The 12,849-nt window shown below is 40.5% G+C and overlaps 1 protein-coding gene across 1 annotated transcript in view; it reads right to left on the bottom strand.

Annotated features, from left to right (window-relative positions):
* LOC113514742 (eIF-2-alpha kinase activator GCN1) overlaps positions 1-12,849 on the bottom strand; it is a 45,106-nt gene that overhangs the window by 5,609 nt on the left and 26,648 nt on the right. Inside the window, 11 exon segments of the mRNA XM_052897255.1 lie at positions 15-44; positions 46-154; positions 773-942; positions 2,489-3,003; positions 3,575-3,770; positions 4,437-4,726; positions 6,028-6,207; positions 7,074-7,310; positions 7,871-7,994; positions 8,169-8,297; positions 9,519-9,713. Of these exon segments, the coding sequence (XP_052753215.1) occupies positions 15-44; positions 46-154; positions 773-942; positions 2,489-3,003; positions 3,575-3,770; positions 4,437-4,726; positions 6,028-6,207; positions 7,074-7,310; positions 7,871-7,994; positions 8,169-8,297; positions 9,519-9,713 (2,175 nt within the window).

Here is a 12,849-nt window from a genome sequence, read left to right on the forward strand (position 1 = left end):
TACAACAAACAAACACAAATTGTGAATCCGTCGGCGAAGCTGAGAAACGGCGTCGCGCGATGGAGGCGAGGATCTCTCCGATCAACGATGCAGAATCCCTGAACGCTGGTCGGCGCGCTCCGACCGAAGCCCGCGCTCCAGGATCGGTTGGCTGCTAGCCACGAGTCATACGCACAACGGTCCGACAATAACGTATTCGGAAAATAGTTTTGGAACAGACAACATTCAAATAAATTATTACCATTATATTATTATATATTGCATTTGAACAATACATCAGGTGAGCAATTAGTGAAAAAAACTAAAAATAACAGATAAATTATTATAGTATAAATATTTTCTTGAAAAGATGTTTCAATAGCTTAACCCAGTGTAGTTAGAGAGAAAATAATTTGGGTAATCCAGTGCAGGGAAGGTGCCGGTAAAAATAATGTCAATACAACAAAGAAACACAAATTGTGAATAAATGAATAAATAAATATGTATGTGTGTGCGTGTGTGTGTACGAGTGTGTGCGTGTGTGTGCGCGAGTGTGTGTGTGCGTGTGCGTGTGCGTGTGCGTGTGCGCCAGTGTGCGTGTGCATTTTGCATCGTGACCCAAGTGTGTGTGTGAGACAAAGACATAAATAATTATATTATTATTAAAACATATTTCAGTACACAATTACGTAGTATTGTAATTTTTTTTTTATTAAGGAGGGAAAACATGAAACTAAAAATTATTATTAGAGACGCGATTGCGATTAATTGATTATTATCGATCGCAATCGACCGGTTGACCACTCCTGTTCTATATCAACAGACCTTTCTGACGAGGTCGCCGAGTGTGCGCGCGGCGACTTGCCGTTTGTCGTAGCTGGTGGACGCGAGGCAGCCCAGCAGCAGCCCGAACAGCGTCGGCAGGATCTCGCGCAGTGTTTTTGGGGTATTCGTTACTACCACCTGAAATCATCCATGCTCATAGTAACAATAGGCAGAGTATTAATAAAAAAAAAATGTTTTATAAAAAATGGCTAACAAGTACTTGATGTTAAACAGTAACCGTGGTTTATACATGCATCCTTCAACTGTTAACTCGACCTGTTATTAACTCAACACTTGTCTGCGCTAACAGTGTTATAGTCAGAGATTGTTTATCCTTTAGAATAAAACAGCAAAGCAAAAGAATAAAAATTTTGCAACTTTTGTGCAAAAATTTTGTACAAAGTTTCCAGAGGGAGCTTTGTTTGCTTGCCTATATCGTGTTTCCCGTGAAGCAGTTGTGTTTGCATAGCTGTGTTTCATTATGGGGATACGTGAATTTACTAGGTACAAAATAACACCTGAATCCTCAGGAAAACGTATTATCATGGATATAACAGACTCTGTTATGTCCATCATGTGTATAGGCGACGGTTACCACTTTCCATCAGGTGGGCCGTCAGCTTGTTTGCCATTCTAAGTTGTATATAAAAAAAAATTTAAAGTCTAAGCAGTTCCTCTGCATTATGGCAACACCGAAGGTTAAAATAAAAATTCTTTAAAAGTTACAAAGATATAACAGACTGATCATCACCATATCAGCCTTTAACTATCTATTGCTGAATGTAAGCCTCCCCCTTGGGGGGTTTTGCCAGTAGTTGCCGCGCTTGGCAGGCGGATTAGTAAACGCAGTTAGGGTTTAGAGATGTTTCATCTCTCTTAAAAACGTTTGACGCTGCTGTCCATCCCTCGCCCTCCCTTAGTCGTCTCTTACGACACCCACGGTAAAGGAAGGGGTGGCCTATTCTATGCCGGAACCACATGTCTTAACCCTTAAATATCTGAAGTTTCAAATTTGATACCGGGGTTATAAATCACATTGGGTGCCTACAATCGATTTTATTTTAATATTTGGCTATTTACATGTTACCAATGTTTTGTTGTTGTTTTTTTCAAAATAAATATATAAAAATATCGTTTTGATTTTTTTTTTTTACTATTTTTCCCCATTAGTAAACACAGTAAAGGGTACACTATATACACTTATATATTTTTAATTTGATTTAAAAAATCAGGCTATTAAAGGTTAACAGACTGATACTAGTATGAAATCATTATTCCCAATTTTAATAGGGTAGGGAGAAATAATAATATTCCAAAGAACTCTATCGTTATATATTTAATAACATATCCATAAATACAAACAGTCATCATCATCATCATCACCATATCACCCATCAACCGTTCACTGCAGAATATAGGCTTAGTTTAAAGGGGGGTTTTGCCAATAGTTGCCGCACTTGGCAAGCGAGTTGACAACCGTAATTAGGAAGAATTTTGGTGATATTTTAAGAGGACTGCTGCTGCCCTTCATCACCTCTTACGACATCCATGGAAAAGGAAGAGGTGGCCCATTCTATGCCGGGACCATATGACATAGAATACAAACAGTATAATAGCAGAAATGCTAATAGAAGACATTCATATGTATATAGAAGTTAAGTAACAAACTAAAATTGATACTGACCTTCCAGACGTGCAGCGCCGCCTGGCGGACCATGAGCGCGACATCGCTGCGGCCCATGTAGAGGCCGGCAAGCACCCTGTTCCTGCGCTCCACGCCCAGCGCGTTCATGATCGCCTTGTGCGAGTGCTCGGTGCCGAAGTTGTCGTCCTCGGACGCGGTCTCCGTGCTCATCTTGCCGGAGACGCCCGAAATGCGGTACAGCAGGTCTCCGAGGAGTTGCACGGAGCTGTACCGGATTCGCCAGTTGTCGTCGAAGAGCCCCCGCTCCAGTTCGGGCAGCAGCAGCATGATGGCGGACTCCGCGTACAAGTTGACGATCCGCTGGCCGGCCTTGAGCGCGGTCTCGCGGACGTACTCGTTTTCGTCGGCGAGCGCCTTCAGGATCGGGTTGATGATCTGCCCGATGTAGGGCGTGAACTCGTCCGTGAACGCGCCCGGCATGTATATGAACATCATTATGTAGCCGTCCTTCACGTGCGGCGCGATGTCCGTGCGCTCCGCCGTCGCTATTATGTCTGCGCAAACATTTACACAAGTTCTATTAAAACATTCAGTGAATATATATAAAAAACTGAAGCTTCACATTGGTATGTACAACTTATATATAGCTGTATGTTTGTTTGCATCTATTGTGTTAAAAGATAGCGAGTTTTTTTTTTATACAACTTAGAATGGCAAACAAGCTGTCGCCCCATCTGATGGATAGTGGTAACCGTTGCCTATAGACATGAGTAGTACCGTGGACATAACAGAGTATACTGTTTCGCCCATGATACCCTCCATGCGTTGCCATTCCTGAGGACTCAGGTGTTATTCCTCTGTACCCAGTGAATTCACTGCCATATCCCACCCTTCAAACCGAAACACAGCCATGCAAACACAGCTGCTTCACGGTTGAAACACGAATGGGACAGAGGTACCCAAGCAATCGACTTTTGTACAAAGTCTCCCTCTGGTTACTCTACTGCTTATATTATAAAATCTATTTATTTGTAAGCAAAGTTTTCCGCGGGATAAGTATAGAATAATTTATAAATTATGCCAGAAGATAAAAACCATTGTAACAAAGTCTGAATCGGAACTGACCTGGCATGATCTTGTGCAGCTTGTGCACGCCGAGCCCGGCGACGACCTCGGAGAGCCCCTGCGCGGCGCCCGAGCGGTCGACGCTGCTGGTCTCCGAGGTGAGCGTGTGCATCAGCCACGGCAGCAGCTCCTCGAAGCTGCTCTCGCCCATGCCCTTCACCATCGCGCCCAGCGCGCGCGCGGACACTGAGCGCACCTGACGCAAAAAAAAAAAAATGTTGTTTATTTGTACGTGCATCATTTGAGAATGGCAACACTGAATTTACTAGAGAAATGAAAAAAAAAATAGGTATTAATTTTGTCTTATCTGTCATCTTTCCATCAGACATCAGTCGGTGGATAGTTAATCCCACAGCTGAACATAGGCCTCAACAGTTACCTGACTCTGGGGTTTTGTCTGCAGTTACCTCGCTTGGTAGATGGGTTAGTAACTATATTTACACTTAGAGGGGGAAAGGGATTGTTCGCAATGGAGTTTGACAGCCCCATTGCTAGCAATATGCCCTATTAGGTCGATCTCCACGTGTTCCCCCTGGAAACCATCGCGAACAATTCTTGTTGAATTCGTCACGATGGGCTAACTGACCTGCTTCATCCTCACATAACATCTCTCACTGGTGCCCTGTCAGTGTATACCGATAGCGCGGGTGGGTTTACCATTACATTATCACCTATTAAAAAAACTATATTTAGACTGATGTAATGTTTTAAAAAGGATGCTGCTGTCCATTCCTAGGTCATTAAGTCATTAATTAATTAAGTCATTTTAAGTTAGCATTTTAACATATTAATCTGCGAAACTTCGGCGACAATTCTTTCAATATACAATAGACAAGTGGAGGTAACCAAAGGGCGAACTGACCTCGGGCACGGGGTCGAGCAGCGAACTCTTGAGGCCCGGTATGATGTTGGGCAGGTAGGGCATGAGGTCCTTCTGGTCGGTGAGCGAGTACATGTTGCCAATGATCTGCGCGGCCATCTTGCGCGTCTCGGTGCTGCGGTCGAGGAAGGCGCGCTGCACCACGGGCATGATGAGCGCCAGCGACGGCGCGTCGATGAAGTGCACGAACTTGGTGTCGAGCAGCGTCTGCAGGCACGCCGACGTCTTGTTGGACGGGTCCTGCAGCGCGCTCAGCAGCACCGGCACGATCGCTGCACACACACACACACATACACACATATCTAATAGCGGGACTAAGGAAACACACATGTAGAAACTCTTTCTGGAATAACCACACGTTTGACGTTAATCCTCTGAACCTCAAGTAGTTCAGCTGATTTTAACATGAATCAAAAGTTTCAAATGTATTATTTTACTCACTTATATCATAAAAAACATCAAACCTGTCCTAAGTTTATTTTAGCTATTGCATTGTTTGTCTTTTTCTTTTACGCTAACATTTTAAATTTAAAAAAATGATAAAAAAGTGTAATAGTTAAATAAAATAAGTTTGTAGGTTTTTATTTTTATGAATAAGAAAATTAGTATATATTCCATATGTGTAACAAATTTAGAGCTATAATCAAGGGGGTCTACCATGAAATGATATTCTGAAGTTTCGGGGCTCAATTTTGTGTTCTTGTTCGTACTGAAATCAGTTCAGTTCTATAAATGGAGCTTAACACTTCGTTCATCATAAATCCTATCATAATAGTGTGAAGGAACGATATTCTAATATGTTTAATATTATAAACGGTATGCAATATGAAATTTTAATGTTAATTAATAATTGTGTTTCCTTCAGCCTTAATATCTCGGAAAATATTTAATAGAAGACCCTCTGTTAAGGATTCGTATTCAACTGTGAAAAACAAGAAGTTCTTATTTACTGTTTTTGTGTGTATTCTTCAACAATTAAAAACTAATTATTTTTTCTGTCAAAAAATCTTTTTTTCTGTTGTTTTAATTATATTATAATAACTACTGCAAGTATATATATACACAAAGTATGTATATACACATAGTATATACACAAAAGATTTTTAGAGAAGTTCAGCAGAAAGATCTATTCTTTAATATTAGTAAGACGAACAACCGATTATTTACTTAATTAAGGTTATTTTTTTAATAAAAACGCGGCGATGGCGTTGGTAATGTTAGTGGTTATTTTTAATGGATGGAAATGGAATGGTAGCCGCGCCTGCGCTATCGGTATACGTTGGCAGGGCACTAGTGAAGGGTGACAGGTAAAGATGAAGGCAGGTCAATTGGCCCATAGTGACCAATTGAACAAAAATTAACCACTATGGTTTCTAGGGGGAACCGCGTGACCTGGTATTAAATCTCATTACTAACAATCTCTTTCCCCCTAGTGTTGTTGGTGGTGTTAGTGTTGTTGGTGGTGTTAGTGTTGTTGGTGGTGCTAGTGTTGTCGGTGGTGCTAGTGTTGTCGGTGGTGCTAGTGTTGTCGGTGGTGCTAGTGTTGTTGGTGGTGAGCGTGGCGCGGACGTACCCTGTATCTCGGGATTGCGGATGACGGAGCCGATGACGCGGAGCGCCTCTGCACCGGCGTGCTGCACGCGCATGTGTGAGTCGCTCAGCACCTCGATGAGCTTGGGCACGATGGACGGCAGGCACGACGACAGCTGCTTCGGCGCACAGTACGCCATCGCGCCCAGCAGCTCGATCGACCCTGCCACACCGCAGCTTGCGTCAACTCTCTCATCGCAACGAACAGTAACAGATACCCGCCTATATGATCACTACCTTTCTGGTTCGTTAAGATGATGACAGCATTCTTTTGCTTTTCATTTTTATCCCAAATTATTTACTGACAAAATTCCTTAAAGGAGTGTTAAACTTTTTAAAATATAATATAATACAGGTAAATATGATACAGTAATATAGTAACAAATTTGGTGCATTTTTGTAAGTGATTTAGTTAGTGTAAAATAAAAATGTAATGCAGTTATTCAAGCTGACGGTCCACCTGATGGAAAGTGGTTACCGTCGCCTATAGACATGAGCAGCACCATAGACATAACAAAGATTACTGTATCACCCATGATACCCTCTATGCGTTGCCATTCCTGAGGACTCGGGTGTTATTCCTCTGTACCCTGTAAATTCACACCATATCCTACCCTTCAAACCGAAACACAGCCATGCAAACACAGCTGCTTCACGGTTGAAACACGAATGGGACAGAGGTACCCAAGCAATCAACTTTTGTACAAAGTCTCCCTCTGATGTTTCAAGAGGAATGCTGCTGCCCATCCCTGACCCTCCCTTAGTCTCCTCTTACTACACCCACGGGAATGAAAGTGGTGGCCTATTCTATGCCGGGACCACATGGTATCTGTGTCATATTATTATTTTATTCATTGTAAATATACACAGCGAAGGACACCTGACACTGGTACAGAGTAACGACCACATATCTGTGACAAGAAAGCAATCGAAGCACTTCTATCTTGAGTGACCTAGATCCATGATCAGCCCTTAATGGACGTCTATATTGGTTACTGCGACACTATATAGTGAAGTGGTGCGACGTACCGGCCTTGGTGCGCCAGTTGTCGTCCTGCAGCGCCTGCAGCAGCGAGGGCAGCACGAGCTTGACGCCGTGCGCGCTGAGCTTGCTCATGATGAGCTTGGCGGTGTCGTCGGCGGCGGCGCGCACGTACTGCGAGCTGTCGCCGAAGCACAGCAGCAGGTGAGGCAGCACGTGCACGATGTACGGCTCGAACAGCCGGCCCAGCTTGTAGCACAGCATCTCGAAGCCGAACAGCGCGCCTGCACATAGCAACGTTATTTATATTAGTAACCTTATAACTGCTCGTATTTGTAGATGTTGGCGTGCTACTGGCGTACTTCTAAAGTTGACAATTTTAACTGTTTTAGATTTTAGATAGATAGATTCTTTATTACCAACAACAATATAATAATAAAGGTAAAAATAAACAACAATAAATTTTAACCACGACATTTTACCAGAGGGAGACTTTGTACAAAAGTCGATTGCTTGCGTACCTCTGTCCCATTCGTGTTTCTACCGTGAAGCAGTTGCGTTTGCATGGATGTGTTTCGGTTTGAAGGGTGGGATATGGCGTGAATTTACTGGGTACAAAGGAATAACACCTGAGTCCTCAGGAATGGCAACGCATGGGGTCGTATCATGGGGAAACAGTATACTCTGTTATGTACATAGTACTGCTCATGTGTATAGGCGACGGTTACCACTTTCCATCAGATGACCCTCAGCTTGTCTGCCATTCTAGGTTGTATAAAAAAAATTAAATATTAAATCAAATTCATATTGATATAACAATAATGTTTTCAAATAAATAAATCACCTTCGCGATACTTGTAATTCTTCTTCTCCTGTATAGCTTCAGTGAGTTTGCCCATCACGTCTAATTGTTTCAGCGACAATATGCCGAGCCCTTTGATGATGCCTGCGATGCCGTACGCGGCGCCCTGCAGTGGCGATGCAATATTATAATAACAAATAATTAAAATTTTAAACACAAAGCATGCTGTGGTTCCTTCTAAGTGCAAGAACAGTTAGACCTAATATTGTATTGAAATATTTCACTGTATCTTATGTTGGTGATCCTAAATAGATCTTGGTTATACCGGGGCGTGCGTTACCTTTCTGTCTCCATACTTCTCGGCGGTGAGAAGTTGCTTCATAAGCTTGTTCATGATTACAGGGATCTCCTCCTCGAGCGCCGGCGAGGTCACCAGGTGCGGCAGGCAGTTGCTTACAGCTTCTTGTACCTGACAATATACGAACATATTTCATTATTATTCTTTAGTTCTTTGTATTTTAATTTAAATAAATAAATACATTTCTATGTTATTTTGACATTATTGGTGAAATCTATAAACGACTTCTTGTAATTTCACAGCGGTTTACGGTCGGTCGACTCTAGGACTCTAGGGGGAGGTCGCGTGCCAGGTAGTCGACCATTCTCTTCCTTCTCCTTCGAAGTCCCTAAGCGCTGCTTACTCATTATCAATAATACTAAATATTTTATTATTATTTCAGCCGTTAACTGTCCACTGTTGGACATAAGCCTTTCCCATAAGGGGAGTTTTGCCAGTAGTTGCCACGTTTGGCATGCGGGTTGGCAACCGCAGTTAGGGTTTTAGAGATGTTTTAAGAGGGACGCTGCTGCCCATTCCTTGCCCACCCTTAGTCGCCTCTTAAGACACCCATGGGAAAAGTAGAGGTGGCCAATCGTATGCTGGGGCACATACGGTGAAATACTAAGTATATTTAATACTAAACAAGTATTTAAAGTTTTTTTTTTCTTATACGACTTAGAATGGCAAACACCTGATGGAAAGTGGTAACCGTCGCCTATACACATGAGCAGTACCATGGACATAACAGTACACACACATACTGTTTCGCCCATGATACCCCCCATGCGTTGCCATTCCTGAGGACTCAGGTGTTATTCCTCTGTACCCAGTAAATTCACGCCATATCCCACCCTTCAAATCGAAACACATCCATGCAAACACAACTGCTTCACGGTAGAAACACGGTTGAAGTAGAATTGACAGTTGATTGTTACTAACAGGATCCAGCGATCCCATTGCTACAATTTACTCTCATCCAACTTTCATGTGCTTCCTTTATCCACCAAAGGTTTCATTATTAATCCTTATCACTTCAGTTTTAACAAATGCCTTGCTATTCTTCTGTTAACGTAGAACCTTACAATAGCGGGGGAAAGGGATTGTTAGTAATGGGGTTTGACAGTACCATTGCTAACAATATACCCTATCGGGTCGACCCCATGGAAACCGTCGTGGGTAATTCATGTTGAATTCGTCACGATGGGCTAACTGACCTGCTGCATCCTCACATAACATCTGTCACTGGTGCCCCGCCGGTGTACACCGATAGCGCAGGCGGGGTTACCATTCAATTATCGTCCATAAAAAAGACCTTACAAGAGCACCATTCCGTCATCATGGATGACATACCTGCTGGCTGGGCGTGGAGAGCGCGGCGACGAGGCGTAGCGCGATGGGCTTGACGCGCGCGTCGGCGGGCGCCAGGTGCCGCGCCAGCGACCCCACCAGCAGCACCACGCTCTGCCGCACGGCGTCGTAGCCGCCCGACTTGGGCGCGCGGTCCAGGAAGTTCTCGAACACCGGCAGCTGGCTGCTCAGCGTCTCCTGCACCATCCCGCACCGATCATTCGTATCAATTTATCTTATCCGAGGGATTCTTTTACGGTGCCCCTGTCTTGTCATGGAATAGCTGTTGCTTTGTTCCGGTTTGTAGAATATGACAGTAAAAAATAAAAATATAAAGGCGGAATGGGAACGCCTGAGGAGTACCATAGTATCACAGTGTATTGTAATGATATAGTGATCACACATAATAGGAAACAATCCACTTTTTATAAATCTTATGTTGTTTTACCATTATCTATTTGATAAATAATGTTGTGTGTGATTAGAACGTCAAACGAAATAGAACGATCTATCGAATCTATCTATGGAATATCTATTCTGTAATGGTCAAGTAGATCCAGCATCAAAAGGGGGTAAAGAGGTTTCTTCAGGGTCGGTAACGGCATAGGCTACAGTAACCGCTGGAACATCAGTTTGTTTACCATTCCAAGTTTGATAAATATTTATTGATTTATTTATTTATTTACACATACACTAAAAAAACTTTTCATTTCTATTAAATATATCTTTTAAGCAAAAATAATATAAATTATACATGCACATCTGACAAAACAACATCATAATTAAATACACAATTATATAAAAATATTACTATTTTACCAATTTGAATTCAAGAATAAAAGAAAAACATATAAAAAACAAAAAATGTAACAGAGATCAACAGGAGGTAGATTAGAAAAATAGTTATTAAAATCTGTCAAATAAAAAAAATTAAAAAAATTTGGTCACAATAAATAGCAAAAAATATGTGTGCAAGAGATGTTTATAGTATAAATATATAAGAATAATAATATAAAACAGCGATAAATATATAATAAAATTTAGAATAATATTTATATTTTAGAGATATTTAGAACGATTTTTTAAATCATCTTCCAGGCTTTTGGGAATCCTTTAAGTTATATCCGTGTGTGTAGATATATCTGCCATCGTGAACTTTGCATTGCATACATGTTTAAGCGTCGTCTAAGAGAGCATTACTTATCACTATGCTGACGTATTATGTATATGTGTATGATATAAAAATTTATATATTTTATATGTGTATATATATTCATGTATATGTATGTTTGTGTATATTATGTTTGTGAAATATATGTGCATTTCATGGTTTTTGATGATGATTTAATTTATAAAGTATAGTTTGTATTATTCTTTGTGTATACAAAATTAATATGTTGATCAATATATGTAGATTACAGAAATAGTTATTTTTATTTTTAAAAAAAAAATTAAAAAAATTTGGTCACAATAATTAGCAAAAAATATTAGGTTACTTATATTTATAATCGTATATTATAGAAATCTAGTATAAAAATATATAAAAAAAAAAGCCTAAATTCGATGAATTAGTTATCAACACCGGCTGTAGTAGAATGGAATGCGGACGCCTATACTGTTCATGTCGTATGCTTGTACACTTCCCTAGACAACGCGTCCATGTGTACCTATTGCACTGCAAGCTGATAACATGACAACAATACAAATATTAATTGATAAACGTAACTACGGCCGAAGATTATCACACATTAGTCGTAGACTTGTCTGATATTGAAAATATACACAATTAAACGGATTTAATGCGTAGAGTAACACATTGAGTGCTTTGTTTGTCCCTGGATTATAAATGTTATTTAAATTTATTCTTTATTGCACAATAAAACTCTGTACAAGTGGCAAGCTTAACGCCATACGGCATTCTCTACCAGCTAACCATTATGTAAAAACAGAAAGCGTATGAAGGGCAGATGTGGTGAAAAATATTTTTTTTTTATACAACTTAGAATGGCAAACAAGCTAACGGTCCACTTGATGGAAAGCGGTAACCGTCGCCTATGCACATGAGCAGTACCATGGACATAACAGAGTATACTGTTTCGCCCATGATACCCCCCATGCGTTGCCATTCCTGAGGACTCAGGTGTTATTCCTCTGTACCCTGTAAATTCACACCATATCCCACCGTTCAAACCGAAACACAGCCATGCAAACACAACTGCTTCACGGTTGAAACATGAATGGGACAGAGGTACCCAAGAAATCGACTTTGTACACTTTGTATAAAGTCTCCCTCTGGTAAATAGTACTTATATATAATAATAATAATAATAGTAATAATAATAGTAATAATAGCACCTTAACGGCTCAATCAATCACTATGAGATTTGGTATCCACGTATTATATAAGATGGAGAAGGATTTAGGTTACTTTTTATACCGGTTAGTAAATATATCAGGCGGACGAGGTCGCGAGTAAAAACTAGCGGATAATAAAATAATACGAACGAATCGTCTGTTAATAATTATAATGCGCACGAGTATCATTTGGATTGTTCGATATTCAGTATTTGAATATTATCTTATATATAAAATTCTCGTGTCACGGTGTTTGTTACCAAACTCCTCCGAAACGACTTTACCGATATTTATGAAATTTTGTGTGCATATTGGGTAGGTTTGAGAATTGACCAACATCTATTTTTTATACCTCTCAATGATAGGGGTGACCCACCTCTAAATATATTTTTTTTATTTTTTTGACAATTTTTAATTTTAATATGATTTAGCATTGAAAAATACATACAGATTCAAACTTTCAACCTTTTACGATCAACCCCTGTTGTTTAATCGCGATTTTTATATGCTGCAATAGGGTTGTAAGATGACAATCAAATATAATAATTGTAGTACGATACATTTTCATGTATAGATCTAGAAATAATGTTTATGGTAAAACAACGTTTACCGAGTCAGCTAGTAAAGTTATAAAATTCGAATTGTGGTCCCGGCATAGAATGAGCCACCTTTCCGTGGGTGTCGTAAGAGGCGACTAAGGGAGCTTAATGGTCGACGATTAGACAGTAGTGTTTTTCTTACAATCATTAATCATCAAAGCCTAATAACAAAAGTAGTGTATACCTATGTGGAGGCCTATTACCAGTAGTGGATATAATAATAATAATAAACCGAGAAAAAGAGAAAATATCTCGACCGGGCTCACGGTGTGACCGAAATGTGGGGGGTGATGTCCACCGAAATTATTCCAATCGTTATGTCGGTGAACGGTCTTATCCCAACCAGTCTGGAACAACATCTCAGACGGTTGGGATTCCGA

This window comes from Galleria mellonella, unplaced genomic scaffold (genome assembly GCF_026898425.1).
Source record: "Galleria mellonella isolate WM207_F2 unplaced genomic scaffold, CSIRO_AGI_GalMel_v1 utg103, whole genome shotgun sequence".
NCBI lineage: Eukaryota > Metazoa > Arthropoda > Insecta > Lepidoptera > Pyralidae > Galleria > Galleria mellonella.